Source organism: Hyposmocoma kahamanoa, unplaced genomic scaffold (assembly GCF_003589595.1).
Source record: "Hyposmocoma kahamanoa isolate Upper Pololo Valley unplaced genomic scaffold, ASM358959v1 232, whole genome shotgun sequence".
Classification (NCBI taxonomy): domain Eukaryota; kingdom Metazoa; phylum Arthropoda; class Insecta; order Lepidoptera; family Cosmopterigidae; genus Hyposmocoma; species Hyposmocoma kahamanoa.
Window position 1 is genome coordinate 7,333,486 of NW_020653750.1, and position 18,524 is coordinate 7,352,009.

Here is an 18,524-nt window from a genome sequence, read left to right on the forward strand (position 1 = left end):
TATAATAATTTATAATTATTATTAATATACGGAAGGACCCTGGTTCAAAGCAAACTGAAAAGTATTGTCAACTAATAGAGACTTTGCTAGGGGCTTTGCATTAATTCCGCAACCATGGATAGATATATACCATTGGAAAACACTCAATATTGTCTGCCTGCCTAGGTCATTCCCAATAGGTAAAGACTGTTACGTCTGTCCACGGTACTATGATACTGATACTCTTTGACAAAATTCAACACATGATGTGAATGTGCTTGTCTATAGATTGAAGTCGTTGTTTTCATGTGATAAAAACATTTTATGTGGCCTTATTATATATAACAAGAGTACGACATTGTGTGCAAGCAACTAACCACTGGCATTTGATGAAGAACAAACGCTCGTCTGCCGCAGTTCCAATATGGCAATCGAGATGTCATGCTTAGAGCGTTCGATTCTTATTGACGAGTTACCATAGCAACCGTTTTCTTTGCATGTTGTGTTTCGGATAATGAAATAAAATAATTTTGAAGTAACCCTGTACAGATCAATAAAAGTTGAGTAATTCAGTTAGATCACGCAACATGGCCGAAAAGGTATGCCTAGCGACGTATTCAATTTAATTAATGTTGTTTGTGACATGCGATTGGGGATAATGTCACGTCGTCGTTGCCTTTGTTCATTAGATATTCCTACTTTAACCTATTTTGCATATTTTGTTGCTTGATTTAAATAGTTTTGTTGGTCTTGTTTTGAACGTAGATTGACTGTTGGTCACGATCAACAGTAACACACGTAGTGTACCGTATACGTCACACCGCATTATGACTTGCAATTGCATAATAGTAGCCACTTGATACATGGCTACACGCAGGCTGTATTAGCAGTCTGCAATCGTGATGCTATCGTGATATAATCGTCGTGTAATAGTGGTAACTGGATCTAAATTTCTTTCCGAGGAGCTACCTAATGCAGCACTTGTGCTTGAGCTAGATAAAACCACTTTGCCCTTAGGCTGCCTTTCCACCAGAGATGTGCGACGTAGCGAGGCGGTGTGCGAGGAAAATATCCACCAATGGATTTCTTCATTTTCCTAACCTCGCTTAGCGCAGCTCCGGTGGAAAAGGGTAAGGCTGCCTTTCCAACAGAGATGTGCTACGTAGTGACGCAGTGTGTGAGGGAAAAATCCACCAATATAATTATTTCATTTTCCTAGCCTCGCTTAGCGCAACTCCGGTGGAAAAGTGTAAGTGGAGCTAAGTATTTATACATACAAAATAGCGAGAAATGTGTGCGAGAGATGTGTGCGAGGAATGTGTGCGAGGGATGCGGGCGAGGAATGCAAAACGGTGTAGGAAACCAGAGCTACTGAAAGTATGACACTAATTGACACTGAGATATCGCCACCGCTTTCCCCACCACAACTTTACCCGCTTGTGCATAACTGGAAAGAGTTCGTAACGCATCCTCGCACAGCTTGGGTGGAAAACATCACTCCGTTTCACAGCGCCGCTACACATCCTCGCTACCTCGCACATCTCTGGTGGAAAGGCAGCCTAGCGGAGCTAAGTATTTATACATACAAAATAGCGAGAGATGTGTGCGATAAATGTGTGCGAGAGATGTAGGAGCGGAATGTGTGCAAAACAGTGTAGGAAACTAGACCTACTGAAAGTATGACACTAACCGACACTGACACATCGCCACCGCTCACCCCACCACACCGTACCCCGCCACGCATAGCTGAAAAGAGTCCGTAACGCATTCTTGCACCTCGCCGCTGCACATCCTCTCACCGCCTAGCTACCTGGCACAGCTTTGGTGGAAAGGCACCCTTATATTCAGATTAGCCACGATAAGCCACGTATTCAGACTATTAAACATACCATGCTTTTCGAGATACCTTCGTACAGACAGTGGATAGAAGATTATAGTCTGAAGCTTTTATAGGTATATTTTACCTAGTGAACCTGTATACCTGGATAGTATTATGAGTTAGGATGTTATTAATTATTTTTAAGCAATTCCATCATATTTGATATTATAAAAAAGACAACAGTTAAAAGTTTGCAATGAAGAGGATACGTACTTGATACAGCTTCACGTAACTTAGTGCTTTTTGAATTTTGTAATGTATGGAAATCGACTCCATATTTATGAAGTCGAATAATTATATTGAACACATTGGGATTAATATGCAATTGGTCTAATGTTTTTAAACTATCATTTCAGTTGGATGACAGTCAATCCTCAATAGAATCTGGTAAGTTTAAACACTTAATAAGTAAATGTAATTTTGGGCAGTATTAATAAAATTTATTTCAATAAATGTTAAGAAGATGCTTGTCTTTACAAACTTATCGCCACAGTACAGAATGTAAGTAACCTCCATTATTATTTAATTTTCGCATTTTCAGTTTTGAGCTTGATTCGTGCACTGCCTTTGTGGCCGAACACTTCGATTCCCGGGCCGGGAGAAATATTTGCCTACATTTATTTCTCTCGAAAGTTTGGGTGTAATTTGTGATTGTCTATGTGTGTCTATATTATCCGCAACATAGGGTTTCCTGTGTTGCGGATGATATAGACACACAGGGGCGGGGCTAGGAGTGTATGCGTTTTATTTTTGATTAGTTTATTATGCGTTCCTGTCTTGCTGCTCATGCGAGACACCTTTTTATATAGTAATAATTATTAATATATGTCTGACATATTATTGTATTATACAATAATATGCCAGCCAAACACACGAATTACCTGGTCTCAAATTAGTAATTTCCCTGTACTATGAGTATCAATTCATATGCAACATAACTCACTATCTAGAACACCTAGACTAGAATCGATTTAGAAAAATTCATTTCTTAATTTGGGTTACCGGGAATCACACCAGCGCCCACATTGCGGTCATAAAAAAATATTTCAAACCTACCGTTACATGCATATACAGATTTTTTTGTCCTACATACGTAATCCCACATTTTTTTATAATCAGTTTTTATCATCTACATTTTTTAATTTGCCGTAATATACGTAACTTATTATGTTATTATGTCGCCCACATATATTTTAACGGCTTACTTAGATATTTCGTAATATTTTAATAATATTATTTAACAGCAAGTGAACAAGAAGGACCTGTCGATCAAATAGGAAAAGGCGTAGAGACTGGACCTGCTGCTATTGATAGAGATGAGTACCTGGCAGCCTACAGAGACTTAGTGTTTGACCGCATGCAAGTACAGATGAAAAACAATATACTTCATAAGCGATTAGCTGAGTATTATAAGTAAGTATAATACAAAGTCACAGGTACTATAACATAATAAGTCGTTTTGAAAGAAGTTATTATTAGTTAAGCAACGAGATTTATTCGCAACGATTGTCTTGTGGAGTCGAATAGGGCATGCTGACGGTATTCAAACAAATATCTTTCGGAGAGTGGGCGCAGGAACATTTTAATTTAATACTATTGCTCCTTTGGTCGTTTAGAATGTCCGGAGCACTCCACCCTTATGCCGTTGATGAACTGCTCATTTACACGAAGTGCTTTGTTTCTTGTTTCCTAACACGTACGGAATCTTCAAGTATAGGAAATCAATGGACCCACATCCAATTTTCCTGAAAAGTCCAATTTAGGGCTATTCAAGAGTGAATAGACATTTTTTGGATCATGGTCGGTCACATAGTCTCTGTTATTGTGAGATATTGACCAAGCCTGTGTCTATTACATAAAAAAGAAATAGATATTACCGTTTCAGTAAAAGAACAAAAGCATAAATAGGATTGGTGCTATTCGTTTTTTTTAAGTAACGCGTCTTAGCTAGGAAAAGACTGAAGATAATGATGTAATTTTTCACGTCTAAGAAAACATAAGTCCTGACTTATTCAGTTTCTTTATGGTGGATATCAAACAGGCCTTTTCTTCTAATGGACATTTATCCAGTTGATCTCATAAATATTCATTACCGCTCACATTCTTTTCCGGTCGTCAGATTTCCTCAAGATGTTTTAGCTCACCGTCAGGTTAATGGAAAAATCTTTTGAAATGCGTCATATGTTGTACAGTGACCGCTAGGACCAATTTGGGAACTTTTCTAAATAGGTTCTGGTCTCGGTGTTCTGAGTGGATTTCATATGCCTGGTTAGTACTCTTTATGAAGATTAAAACCAGATAATTAGTGTGGTTGTCCGGTTATTACATTATTGTTATTATTCCCCCACTGAAATAATGGTAATTGACTTTACTTTTCAATCATCACCATTAACTCATCACCCTCCATTGCTGGCATTGTATACCGAGCTAATTAGGGTTTAGTCCATAGCCAGCGTTACTGAGCGAAGCAGATTGGGAACTTCTAACGTCTAACTGGGGTGGTTAAACCTTCTTCGACATGCATTATATCATGCTCTTATCCATCACTGTAGACGAGATGTATTGCTACTGATTATTCCCAAACTCTCAAGAGCACATCAAGCTTAATACTTTCGACTTTGGAACGTTCTTATTGCAGGCGGCATAATGTCAAATTTTAAGTGTCAAGATTGTCGTGCTCTGACCCTGTACATGCCACAACAGAAATTTCTTGCAGGAACTATTATGTATGATTATTTCGCTCATACAAATCATTACCGTAACATAACAGCGTTGTCTTCACAAGTATTTATAGATGAAAGATCAATTTTCGGAACCATTTCAAATGTTTAAATTAACGTGCTGTAATATGTGGATAATGTTGTTGATTATACGTATACTTATGTTAGAGAATTTCACAACGCATGTGATCATACCATGTACAATTATTTGTTATTCCTTAAAAAATAAATAATTAAATAAATGCTTATCGAAATGTCGGTTTTCAGAAAAAGGAAACTCGAACACGTTTTAAAGCCTTACGAAGGTCAAGATGATTTAGAAGAAAAATACCACCAAAAGTTGTTTTCTTATGAAGATCTTAAGGAAAAAGAGCATCGTGAAGTTGCCGAAGTAAGGATAGAAGAATTTTTATAGTATTGACAACTAAAATCCAAGGATTTAGATGCAAACAAAAACAACTATAATAATTACCAGTCTTTTAGATTGATTATTATATTGTGTATATTGTATTTTAGGTTAAGGTATGTCACATAACTTATTATTACCGAGAGTGAACACAAAAGAAACAAATCCATCGTGAAATATGCAAGAAGTATTGCTTTTTAAAGAAGTTCTATTTATTACAGATAAAAGCAAAGGTGAATGCAGTACAAGGGCAATATATGGAACAATTACAAAAGGCGGATAAGAAATTTCATGATCTTCAGACTCACGAAAGGAATACTGGAACCGGACTTATTTATTCTAAAAAGGGGAAACCAATATCAGACAAGGTACACACGTTGCTCACTTTCCGAAACTGCTGAACATTATACAGATGATACCTTACGTTATTTGCGTAATGAAATGGTATTTAGGTAGTCTTCTACAAAGAAGTGAGGCCATTGTAACGTAAAAAAAGTCACAAATATCTTAAAATATTTTCCTATTTCCCAAGCCCTGGGCAGTCAACCTATTAATGTATTAGTTTCAAGATCAGCTAATATACTGTAGCTTTAAGTCTAAACAAATTGGCTCAATAAATATCTTATCGATTTGCCTAGATTTAATAAAAACCAGTTTTTTCTTTGATATTACTAATGCAAATTGAAAACTTGTCGTTTTTTGTATACAGACCGTAGCAAGATTCCTACACGTGCAAAGGCGCAAGACTGAACAAGCTTCATCGATGCATTTAAAATACTTACGAGTAAGAAATGCAGTAGCTGAGTTAGAGAGCATTGTTAAAAAGCTAGAAAGAATCGCTCCTGGACTCTATGTCGCACACTACGAACAACTTCGAGTAGATCATATCAATTATAGTAACAAACTAGAAGGTATATTATGTTGATGCTACTTTTGTTTTAGAATTACACTAACGTTGAATAGTATGGCACTGTGATTGCGCTATCGATGGCCACGTTGAGATCTTCACTCATACATCAGCAGTCATTGTTGTGTCCAAGTGTCAGTATAAGGACTTGTTTTTTTTAACCCGGCGCCAATGACGTGAAAATAATTACGCCGACGATGACGCCGGGTCATCGTGACCCGAATTTCATCGATAATTTTATTCTAAAATTAAAGTAGTTGTCTAAATTTTAACAAATACGTATTAAGTAAAGGTTCTCAAGACATATACTGAAATAAAAATAGTAACAATAAATTGTATAAATAAATATTTAATTAGCGTTCTCAATAACACGTGCAAAATCAACATTGAAAACATAATTTTGATATTTGTTTTATTTTTAGTAAAGTATTCTGAATAATAATAGGAATTAATAGTCTTATATACTAAAAGAAAGGTCACTCAAACTTATTATTAAAAATTAGTCTTCTACGTCCTCAATCAGAGACGTGCAACTGCTGCAACTATTGCAGTACCTTACCGTATGATCCGGGTATATAGGTAGTATATGTAAAACTAGCGTGCATTATATGTATGAGATGTTTCTTTATCCTTTTTGAACGGACATACTTGACGTCTCTCGCGAGTGCCAGAGGTTGTACGGTATGTATAACGCAAATTTGCATCGTCCTTTAAATACCGCCAGCATCTCATCAATAGTGCAGTTTTCGCCTTGAGATCTGAGAGTCACCCTGAAACATAAGTTGACAAGTCCCATGCGCCAGTAATTTCACCAGCACCTTTATCCTTCAAAACCGAAACGCAGTAATGTTAACATCACTGTTTGGCGGCAGATATAGGTAAGGTAAGGTGGCAGTACTTCCCAGGACGAACTCTTTCACAAAGAGTTCCACTACTGCTAAGTTAGTTAACTAGTTTACTTTAACTGAGAAAGAAAACATCCTTATGAAATTGACAATTCTAAGAAGTTCCTTTGAGAACTGTAAAGTTTTCGACCTGTATTGGGCCAGTGTAGCCGATTAGATCATAAACGCTCTCCTGACATCAGCAATGGAATGTCTGCTTAACACAGTAGGCTTAGGTATCGAGTTCTTAGGTTTTCGCGATTGTTATACATAGGAATGAAACTATTTTTCCGGGTTTAAATCGCGTATATTTGTTGTTATTGTTATTGGTTGACTCAACCGTGATCATGGGACCTGTAAAGGGCCCGAAACGTCGGTTTGTTTGAAAAAACAAATATACGCGATTCAACCGTGACCATGGGACCTGTAAAGGGCCCGAAACGTCGGTTTGTTTGAAAAAACAAATATACGCGATTTAAATCCGGAAAAATAGTTTCATTCCTAAGTAGGCTTAGGTTTCAATTTTAATAACATGAGGTTTAATTTATTAATATCAGAGCGCGATGATGAACTTATTAAGAACAGAATGAAGTGTACAGAGCACAACCAAATATTGGCTCACATTAGAGAGAAGATGCATCACACGGATGAGATTATTGACATAACTGAATGCGACCTTGGTGATGCTGAAATTGAGTACCAGAGAGCCAGAGAAGATCTTAGTACCGTCAAGGTTAGTATAATGTAAAATAAATTGGCAAAAGCCGATAACATATCTGATATGTTTACCAGTAGGTATACGAGTGCTGAGAATGGGGCGGCTGGTACTGACTACATATAGTCATAGTGGCCATAGCCAGGGGCCTAGGGTGGCCAAGACTGCAAATCCGCCACTGTTAGCGGCATTATTGGAGCTGAAAGTTTAAACTGAAACAAAGGACCATCATCAATATGGGCCAGAAACACCTGTGCGTGTCAGCAATTAATAATATTTCACTATCTTGATGGAAGGCTTGGTTTAGTTCATTTAAATTGCAATGCCAGCTTTAAATGTGACTATTCAAAATTATTTGTACATTTTTACTTTTTGTTACTTTTTGTTTTGATGTGAAATTTATAGAATAGACTATTTTTTTTCTTTCATCTTATAATAAATTTGTGTTATCCGGTGCAAGTATGTTGACTTAATATGATGCAATTTGTTGAAATATTGTTTCTAATAACTATAGAGTCGCCGCGATAAACTTCGCTGGTCTTTGGAAGCGGAGCGTATGAAAGCTGGTTTGCTCACAAGAAAGGACTTACTTCGCGACTTCCAAGACGCTGTTGATCAGGTAATTTCTTGTGTTTAATTATGGCGCTGCTAGGCAAAGAAACGCCCATATTTCTTATTCTGGGGTCCCTTTTGCCATAACGATAACAATTCGATACGCATTTTTTTTATAACATCAAGTGACGGGACGAATGAGTCGTGCGCCTGATGGTAAGCTACACGCCTGTCCATAACAGTTGCAGTGCCACTCAGAGCTTTAAATCGCAACGACCAGAGGGGAACTGCTACTGCGCCCGCCACTCTGAGACATAAGTTGACAAGTCCTATGTGCCTGTAATTTCACCAGCACCCTTACTTTAAAGCCGGAACGCAGTAATAGTAACATTACTGCTTGGCGGCAGAAACAGGTTAGGCGGCAGTACTGCCCTGTATTTAATGTATTAAGAATTGGAAAACCATTTCTACATATTTATTACACACGATATGTAATGTATTTGAAACTGCGATTTGTGAATTTATTTTTAACGTTGCATTTGCTTTTGTTATGATATCAAAACATGTCTTTACGAGCTTTCCTCGAAAAACTACCCATTATGTTATTGTTTATCTTCATCTGACAAACATGACGTAACATGTAGCAAATTCATGAACCATTATATTTCCCGGTCGTAAAAAGGCAACTGCTTTGTTTACAATGTCTTATGGAATATATGGACTCTTGAATTTTAATTCAACTCGTTATTTCAACCGCATAAACAAAACCTAACAATCAAGAAGAAATCTAGCTACTCTTCGCTAGAAGCAAAGTGTAACTGGGGGTCTGAAATGCATACCGATTATCTTGAACGATTTCTCCTTACAACACGTCAAAAGTCGGCGCCAGAAGTTGGACGGCATAGTTTTATTAAAGATACCACCGGATGTTCGGCTCGTGTATTACCACTCAGGTCATGTAGACTCTAAAGGATTGCGTAAACGAGCAGTATCGATTATATTTCTGTGATTAATAGTGTATTTTATTGTGATAAAATAGTAGGTTACTAAAGCACAGTATAACTATGAAGTATAATATTTTATCGCGATAATATAAACGTAACTTGAAACACAGTAGATTAAGTTAGCTTTACAAGACAAATCACACAATATGGTCCTGAAAGTTTACAACTATAGCACGGTCAGTGACAGCTGACGTGCGTCTTGGTAAATAATAATAAGTAATGAGTTTTCTACATAAGTACGTAGTGTTGGTAAAAGTAATATACTAGATCGTATTTTAATATGGTTCTGGAAACTGATCCCTGAATTAGTAAAACTTGTGTATTAGGTAACCACGTATTTACGTGACTAATTTCGCCAAATATAAAAAAAAAATCATTTTTGCAGACAATAATTTAAAGTCTATTTTATTAATATGCTTACAAATTACTCTTATTCTATTGTTAATACAAAATATATTGATAATAACAAAATAAATGAAAATAAATGCTGAGTCACACTCCATGACACTCGCTAAGATCACCGACCTCCCAGGTTGCAAACCTCAGCGGTGAACCTCACGAGCAGATCGGAGTCCAACCTATCCTCTATCATTTAAATAACTCTCTTAGGGTCGTATTCCAGAACTCTACTCAATATTCAAGTCAGGATTTGAGCAGACTTCAGTATGATTTCAAGCACTGGAAATACGACCCTAATGGCAAAGACTTGAGTATGATTTTCAGTGCTCACTGCAATACTCAATTCCTGACTTGAGTATTGAGTAGAGCTCTGGAATACGACACTTAGAGCTCTCTCACACTCTGCTCAGACAGGATGCCATATTTTTAAGTATCAGAGCGTAAACATCCTCTACTATGTGAACATAATCATGGCGTCCACCTGTAGTGTTCTGCTAGTACATTATCATCTAGGTCATTTTACAGCGCGTAAACGCGCATCATCTGTTCGTATACGCGCCGCAGACGCGCTGTTGTCACGCGTGTGTATCATCGCGTTTTTTAATAGGAGATAGTTTTAATTTTGTTTGTATGTTTTAGTTAGTTTTTGAAATGAAGCAACTACATGAAACTAATTACACTTAGTCAGTCTAAGTGTAAACTCCAGTGGAGTATTATAAACTTCTTGCTTGAAACGATGTTTGCGCGCCTTTGCGTCGATTCACTACGCGACGCGCGTTTACGACGCCTGAAACGCACGTTTGATGCGTCGTGTGCATAGGCTCTTATACTACTCATTTCCACAGATTTACCTGTGAGACTCTACATGGCCTAGGTGATAATGCACAGGCCGGGCGAAATGGCACACATTGGGAGAGGCCTATGTCCAGCTGTGAACTTCGATAGTGCGATAGGATGATGATGATGGTGATCATGTGAACATCAATTATTTCATGGTTATTTTTACTTCCTGCAATATGCACGAAGTAAAAAGTAAATTTTAAAATTAAAATAACTACCAAAATTTCGCCAAATGCCACATATTCATGCCACAAGATTTTGATGTATCCTTGTTCTAGTTGGCGAAATTAAAGGAGAAGAAGAAAAGTCTTGAGCTGTCCATATCGAAAACATGTATGGAACTGCGTAACGCACGTAAAAGCGAAAAAAGGGAAGACAGTGATTATAGTGATGAATCTAATTCTATTAATTAGTTATTTAATACATAAATTAATATTTTAATACACATTATCCGACGACGCTCATGTAACATGTGGGAAAATACTTCAATTACGTATTTTTAAATTCTATATTTTGTACTACTAGTATGTAAATGGTTTAGATAATTTGTAATTTATAATCCAATAGGAGCTGAATTCAGCGGTAAGTTGCCAATAACGCCAGTGCAGCGACAACCAACTCGACGGCGACTTACTCGTTTTATTATTTACACTTTTTTCTTTTACAAACTTATTACTCAAATAAATTTATTTTGCATTGCATCACGGAATGGTGTTCGAAGAATTTGATACCTTACTGTGTAATTACTTACATTTTGAGTAAAACTTAATAAAGGCTTTTTTTTTATACTTGATCGTTAGATAGTTTTAATGTTTAAACTTATTTTATTCCATCTTCTAAGGTATACTTGCAAAGGTACCTGTAAAACGCGGTTCATTAAAAACAAATTTGTTTCATAATTAACCGACAACTGATTAAAATTAATAATTGTAGCATCTTTCCAGATTACTTTTGCGGTCTACTATGATACAGGAATCGAAATTTAGACAAAAATATACGAGAAATCCATCAGATCCGACGTTTCTCCGTCTGTTAAATTAAATTGGTAGAAGTATCGCAAGGGTCTGCCCCATCTGATCTAAAATTTACGATGTTTTAGTACAGAAATGCCCGAGGGAATTACATACTATTTACATAGTAGATATTGCGTTTTAAAATTGACTACGGTGGCTATTATAGACTTTGTTAATTAATATCGAATAGCAATCTGCAATATAACGAGCAAGGAAGCATCCTTATCGTTGTGATTTACGTGCTGTAGCAGAACATGGTAACATACTCGAACATTATTACAATATTCCTTGTCGTAATATCATCATATTAGGTACAAGGAATAATGTGATCAAGATCAGCCTGATAGTTAAAGGCAAAGAAATATTTATTAAAAATGCTTGCCACAAATGTTTTACAATTTAATTCAAATTGCACGATGAAACCAATACCGTAATTAAACGAAGATCTCGTTTTTTTTTTCAAATGTTACTATTATTAACTCACTTCAAATATCCGCTCACGCGATACATGCAGCCGTGGACGCATGCCGCCACAGAGCGTTGCGCGATTCATGCGTCTCTGGAAGCATACCACACCTAGAGGTGCCGGTGATGATTTTAAACCGATTTATCGGATATCGAGGTTATTTATTAGAGGTAAAATAACTAATATTAATTGCTATTTCGGTAACTACTCTAGCAAACCATAAAGTTTTTAATGCCTGGGTATGTCATTAAAAAAAAATAAACAACTTCAAAAATAGGTCACGACAATCGTGTGAGTGTTATTGTTTGGGCTGGTGATTTCGGTGTTTATTTATTGAAAACACACCGTAAGTAGCGTTTTTTAAGTTTACCCTAAATATAAATGTTTATAAACTATAAGGAGTAATTTCATGATAAACGTTAGAACTACTCAAAACGGAATATTATCATATTTATCCAAGTACACCAAAAATTTCATTATAGTATTTCCAATCATTTATTTTCTCGATGACAGATCTACTTTGGCAGTTTTAGGGATGTTCCAAAGTGTTACAAGTACGATTTGAATCGATTCCAATTGTGAAATCGATTCAATAGCAATGTAAATTAGCATTCGTTCTCAATCTTAATGATGTTGAATAATTATTCAATAGTAATGGATGATTTATAATAATTATTAAATTTATTATATTAGTAGCTGTTATCCGCGGCTTTTCTCGCGTAATAATAGATATAAACGACATCATTGTTTTTCTGATTATCATTAATGCATCTATGGGGAGCAGCCATGGCAAGAATAAAATAGAAAAGTTAGCTCCACGTAATAATATAATATTTACAATAGTATTTTTTACAAATTAACAAAAGAAATTGAATTATACATTTTTGTCCTGTCATTCGAAAACTAAACTAAACTTTAAACATCAAAACAAAGAGTTTACATTTATGTAAGTTTGCGAGTAAGGAGATCGCCACATCAGCCCCTACCGAGACCTTTAAGGTCGATAAGACTGACCACATATCTCTATGCACTGACCATAAACTGGTCAACCCAATCGCCAATTTGTCGAGTTGACTTAACGTTCCTTAACCCCCGGAGTGTTCCTCCTCTCCGCTGTAGGTGGGGGTACGGGTACGCTGTTGCACTCGTCCGCGCCCCCACCAGCGGCTGGCCGCGCCCTGCGCAGCCCCTCCTCGAGAAGGGAGACACATCGGTCCCCCGACTCCGAATGTGAGGCTCGCCGAACACCAGACGAGCCTTCCATCCCGGGCCCCTTTATGCTGGGCAACGAACTCCCCCGAGTCCGCTACCCAGGGGCCATGGGGGGCCAGGACAGCATCCACTCAACTGTGAAGTTCAGTGGCTGCTCCCCCAGCCCCCGCGGCGGATCTCCGAAGAGAGGCTCCGCCGCAACACCTAACGCGCTTCCGCGCGGACTCTCCGAAGAGAGTCCCTTGGAGCGCCCACCACGGGCCAACTGCCCACGTTCAGCCGCGGAGGATAGGACAAGCGGCAACGACACACCGACACGTCTCTTCCCCCGCGGCCCCGCCGCCACTGCATCATTCAAAGCGGTGCAGCCCCGCCAGGGTCGCGGAGGACAGGACGAGCGGCAACGACACACCGACACGTCTCTCCCCCCGCGACCCTCCTCCTCGCGCATCCGCGCGGTCCCGCTGACCAGACGAGCCCCGCGCGGAACGCCCTCCTCCTCGGGCCAGCTTACCACCATCGGCCGGCCCCGTGGGTTCCTCTTAGCTTCACCGTGGGATGAAATCGACCACGGCTACTAGAGCCCCCCGCCACGACAAGGCGGGAACCCCTTCGGGGGGGCCCGCTTTTACCCCTGTCGCAAGTGCGAGAGCGTGTTGCAGCGGCGTTAGGTATTAGTGCTCCAACTGTTTCAAAAATCACTACCGAAGCTTACGGCACCAGCGGTACGCAGGAGAATAAACTTCGTACGCCTATGAAAAAACGTCAGCCTCGACGTGTGACATCGAAGGACAACTTTGACGTTGACGCTATTCGTCGACATGTATACGACTATTATTTACGGAAAGAAGTTCCGACCCTAAAAAAGCTTGTCACGTCATTGTGAGATAGTGAATTATTCCGTGGACAAAAGTCGTCGTTGGCTAAAGTGTTAAAAGACAGTGGCTTCTCTTATAAAAAAGCCGACAAACGAAAAATATTGATGGAACGTCACGACGTTGCTATGGCTCGCTGCAACTTTTTAAGTAACGCCAAAAGAATAGAAGATTGGTCAAATGTGATTTTCACTGATGAGACATGGTTGAATGCAAACCACACAGTAACTAAAAACTGGACTGATGACACCGCTGCTTCTACTGGTTCTGTACCGATGGGAAAAAGAGAACGCCTCATCATCTGTTACGCAGGGTCTTCGAAGGGATTTGTGTCTGATGCGTTGTTAGCTTTTAAGTCATAAAAGACGGTGGAGTACCACGAGAAAATGAACGCGGAGGTTTATGAACAATGGTTTGAAGACATGCTACAATTGCTTGAAGAACCATCCATTATATTAATGGACAACGCATCTTACCACTCTCGCCAAGTTGACAAAATGCCGTCGCAGATCAACAAAAAGCAAGACATTATTGATTGGCTAAATCGACACGGAGAAAATGTTGATAACTCTATGCTGAAATTACAGTTACTGAATATACTAAAAACAAAAAACCGCTTTTCCAAGCGGTACGTGATCGATGAAATGGCATCCAAATATGGCCATAGAGTAATTAGAATTACAACCTTAACATTACCAATACAACGCCATCGAACCAATATGGGCACAAGTTAAAGGCTACGCCGCTCGACACAATACAAGTCCACCTTTCACGGCGAACAAAATGATGGACTTATTAAAAAATGCCTGTGCTCAAGTTTCCACAGAAAATTGGGCAGTTGTTCAAAAAACAAAAAATATTATAATTACTGATTGGGAACGACATCTTGCTTTCGACAATTTAGAAGATCAGGAGTTTATTATAAATGTTAGTGAGCGCTCGTCAAGCGATGATGATGATGAAACAAGTTCTGATTATTGACAGTAAAGAATAATAAGCTGTTCGTATTGTTTTCATTAATACCTATGTATATCTCAAACGATTATTTATGATTTTGTTTCTGGTTCAAATTCATTCCCACCACTATTTTGCTTCTATAGAATGTAAATGTGTTAAAAACGCTCGTATTTTTTTCGTTTTTATAAAAAAAAAACCATTGCAATTAAGGGCTAAAATTGTATTCAATAAGTTTTAAGTGGAATCATTGAATAAGATTAGTTAGTTGTCGTATTTTTTATACCACGCATTTAAAAGATAAGTTTTTGCATTACGTAGACAATTACGTTCTACGAGAACTGTCATCGAGAAAACAAATGGTTGGAAATACTATAGTGCTTTTTAAGTGCAGGATTTGTGGTGTATTACTGCATTTTATTTGAGATATTTTTGTTGGTAGTACGGAGGGTATTTATTTAGCAATGCAGAATAATATAAATATTATAAAAACTTGTATTTAAACTGAATGCTTTTCTTTTCCATTTTCCGGTAGGCTTATCCTATCCTTCAAGGGCCGGGTAGGTGGGGGTAGCGCATCGCGTGAGCGGCTAAAAAATATAACTGCCTCCGTGACCGAACGGTCACCATACTAGATTACCGCAGAGGTCCTGGGTTCGATTCCCGGGCCGGTAGAAATATTTGTACGACCTACATTTATTTCACTCACGAGTTTGGGTGTACTTTGTGGTTCAATACAGGGTTTCCCTAGGCGTGGCTATGTATTTTGTTGCGTTATTATTATTATTATTTTTAGAAATTATAATGGCAAATTTTTCCGAAAATTGAATTTTTCGTTTAGTAATAAAAAAATTGACCTTTATTTCATAAGTAAGCAAATATACACCTGAAATTGTCATTTTGACCAACTGACTACTGTTACAGTACTAGAAGCTATCCTACCCTTGGTATAATAAAGTCACGTCACGATGGGTCACAAGATTTTAAATGATTTTGTCATATCAATATCATAAAAATATTATAAGCTGTAGTGTGTATTTATGTAATGTAATTATGTATAATTATGTAGTGTAATTAGCTTTTGAAAATCAAATAACATATGTGTAAAATTTTTGAGCTCTCTTATTCAAGTATAAAAAATATCGATTTTTCGTTACTGATAACTTGTCATGTTGCAAATTTTGCCTTATTACACTATATAATGTAGTTCAGCTCCCGTAGCATGGCTACGCATAATAGTCGCGACGCGTGCATTAAAATTAAAATAAGTGCGCACTATTGGCTATCTAAATTAGATCTGAGTAAGACAGCCAATAGCGCGCGCTAATCCCAAATTTATCGCGTGTGTCGCGACTATCATGCATAGCCATGCTACGGGGGCTGATTGAGACAGCCAATAGCGCGCGCTTATTTCAATTTTAACGCGCGCGTCGCGACTATCATGCGTAGCCATGCCACGGGGGCTGGCCCCCTTATCATGACTAACGCATTTGCATTTCGATAACTTTCGAGACATGGGCACCTAAAGTTTATTTGCTAGTAAAAATGTCAGTTACACTTACGAGTCGGTACTACTCCAGCTCGAATTCAATTTTTTCCCGTACTAATACGGTTCATTTTCCTTTGGTCAAGCGGCAGGGACACTAGATTTATTTCAGAATTTATTTTTTTACCATTTACTTACTTTTACAAACGAAATTAAAAGTTGAAAATTTATGTAGTGAACGTGTTCTATTTAGTTAAGTTGATATTTAAAAATCATTGATATAACGACTGTGAACTGGCAATAAAATAATAAAAATATTTAAAAACTACGTATTTTTACTTAATAAACCATATGCCAACAAATGACGCAAAAAATTTTTGTTTTCACCTGTAAAGTTGTCAAAATTGACATAGTACCGATTTTGTTCGCAGTTTCAGTTCGCAGTCGATATGTGAAGTACCTATTGAATACAGTGGCGTTCTTATAAAATTTCTAGGTAAGTTTGTATTTTTTTTCCATCGTGAAACGCTTCAGGAATCAAGTTTTCACATCGTATACTAATCAGTGTATATCCTTTTATCATTTTATTTTTTCCAAAGTGATTGGTTCAACACTTATACTTTATGCGGACAAACCGATATTATCAACCAGTAGCAGTAGGGCTCCTTGTGAAAGAGTTCGTCCAGGGAAGTATTGCCACCTTACGTATTTCTGCCAATCAGTAATGTCAGCATTACTGTGTTTCGGTTTTGAAGGGTAACGGTGCTGGTGAAATTACAGGCACATGGGACTTGTCAACTTATGTCTCACGGTGACGGGCCCAGTGGCAGTGCCCCTCAGATGTTTGCGATTCAAAGCTCTGAGTGGCACTGCAACTGTTATGGACAGGCGTGTAGCTCTTACCATCAGACACGACTTGTTCGTCCCGTCACTTGATATTATAAATAAAAACCAAAGCCATTCGACAAAGAGTTTATATAGACTCTTAACAATAAAACTGAAACTAGATAAGATGCAAATATACCGATTAGACCCCTCTAAGGTTGTAGATCTCATTCCGCAGTTCCCAGAATACGTTAATAACTCAATTTCTGTAAACTTTTCAATTACGTTATCATGATAAGGAAGGACGATAGAGTTGCTCTCCATACTAAGTTTAAATAAATTTTTTTTCTGCAGTAATTAGTGCAAGTAATTTGATGTCAAAGTCCTTAACTAGTTCACTTAATGAGCCTTGGCAACTATGCTAGTCGTACCGGATATCTCGTTACCATTTGTGCTAGATAGTACCTATTTATTACGGAGACGGTTGTTAGGTTAGAGTTACGCAACAGCTTTTTGTTCACAAAACATTTTTAATTGTTTGTCAACTTCGTGTAATAACAATGTAGTTAGAATTTATTTTTAATCTGACACCTAAGAATAATAATAATAATAGCGCACACGCTCATAGCCCCGCGCTAGGGAAACTCTGTATGGCGGGTGCCTTGGACACACACATAGACAACTAGAAATTACACCCAAACTCAAGAAAAAATCAAATGTAGGCCATACAAAATATTTATCCTGGCCCGGGAATCGAATTCGGGACCTCTGCATGGAGACTAGCATGATAACCGTTAAGCCACACAGGCAGTTACAATGAGAAGAGTGAAGAATTTTAAGGAACATAATTGTCGGAATTAAGGGAACTCAACAAACAAATAATGCCACCTTATTTCTGCCGTCAACCAGAAATGCTCACTTAATCGCGTTCCGGTTTTGAATTATAAGGGTGCTGGTGAAATTACAAGCACTTGGGACTTGTCAACTTATATTTCAGGGTGACGGGCGCAGAGGCAGTACCCTCACATCTTTGTGATTGGTTCTACAACTTTTAAAGTTTTGTCGCTTACCACAAGGTGCATGACTTGTTCGTCCCGTCGCTTGATATCACAGAAAAAACAACAATAATAGTTTCGTTTGCGAAAGTGTGGTGTCTCTACTAGGATTAACCTGTGTTATAAGACCACTGTTATGGAGTTCAGTATAGAGTGCTTTGCATTAATATTAATAATATTAGACACAACGGTTGATCACTAACACCACCTCATTTTTCACGTAGGCCTGACACCTGTAAAGAGTCTATTCGATATTTTATTCAAAAAATCTGATCCATTTCTGACGTAAGTTTTTTATTAAGTATTAAAGGTCAACGATATATCGTTCTTTATGATCCTATGTCGAAAGACAT

At 37.9% G+C, this 18,524-nt stretch overlaps 1 protein-coding gene across 2 annotated transcripts; it reads left to right on the top strand.

Annotated features, from left to right (window-relative positions):
• The first annotated feature begins 463 nt into the window (after positions 1-463).
• LOC113228560 (coiled-coil domain-containing protein 96-like) lies at positions 464-11,079 on the top strand. Of its 2 annotated transcripts, XM_026461909.1 has the most exons (10): positions 464-578; positions 2,215-2,245; positions 3,103-3,271; positions 4,846-4,969; positions 5,206-5,352; positions 5,694-5,895; positions 7,333-7,508; positions 8,005-8,109; positions 10,564-10,655; positions 10,853-11,079. In XM_026461909.1, exons 1-10 carry the CDS (start codon positions 567-569, stop codon positions 10,857-10,859), a joined length of 1,065 nt encoding a protein of 354 aa, XP_026317694.1. In that variant the 5' UTR covers positions 464-566; the 3' UTR covers positions 10,860-11,079. The 2 variants fall into 2 exon arrangements, with proteins under 2 accessions (XP_026317694.1, XP_026317693.1); XM_026461908.1 differs by having other exon boundaries at positions 467-578; positions 10,564-11,079.
• Positions 11,080-18,524: the final 7,445 nt, after the last annotated feature.

Excerpts from the sequence above, each read along its gene's own strand:
- LOC113228560 (XM_026461908.1), top strand. Across the intron at positions 2,246-3,102 it reads TCAATCCTCAATAGAATCTG|CAAGTGAACAAGAAGGACCT; the intron begins GTAAGTTTAAAC and ends ATTATTTAACAG. Across the intron at positions 4,970-5,205 it reads AGCATCGTGAAGTTGCCGAA|ATAAAAGCAAAGGTGAATGC; the intron begins GTAAGGATAGAA and ends TATTTATTACAG.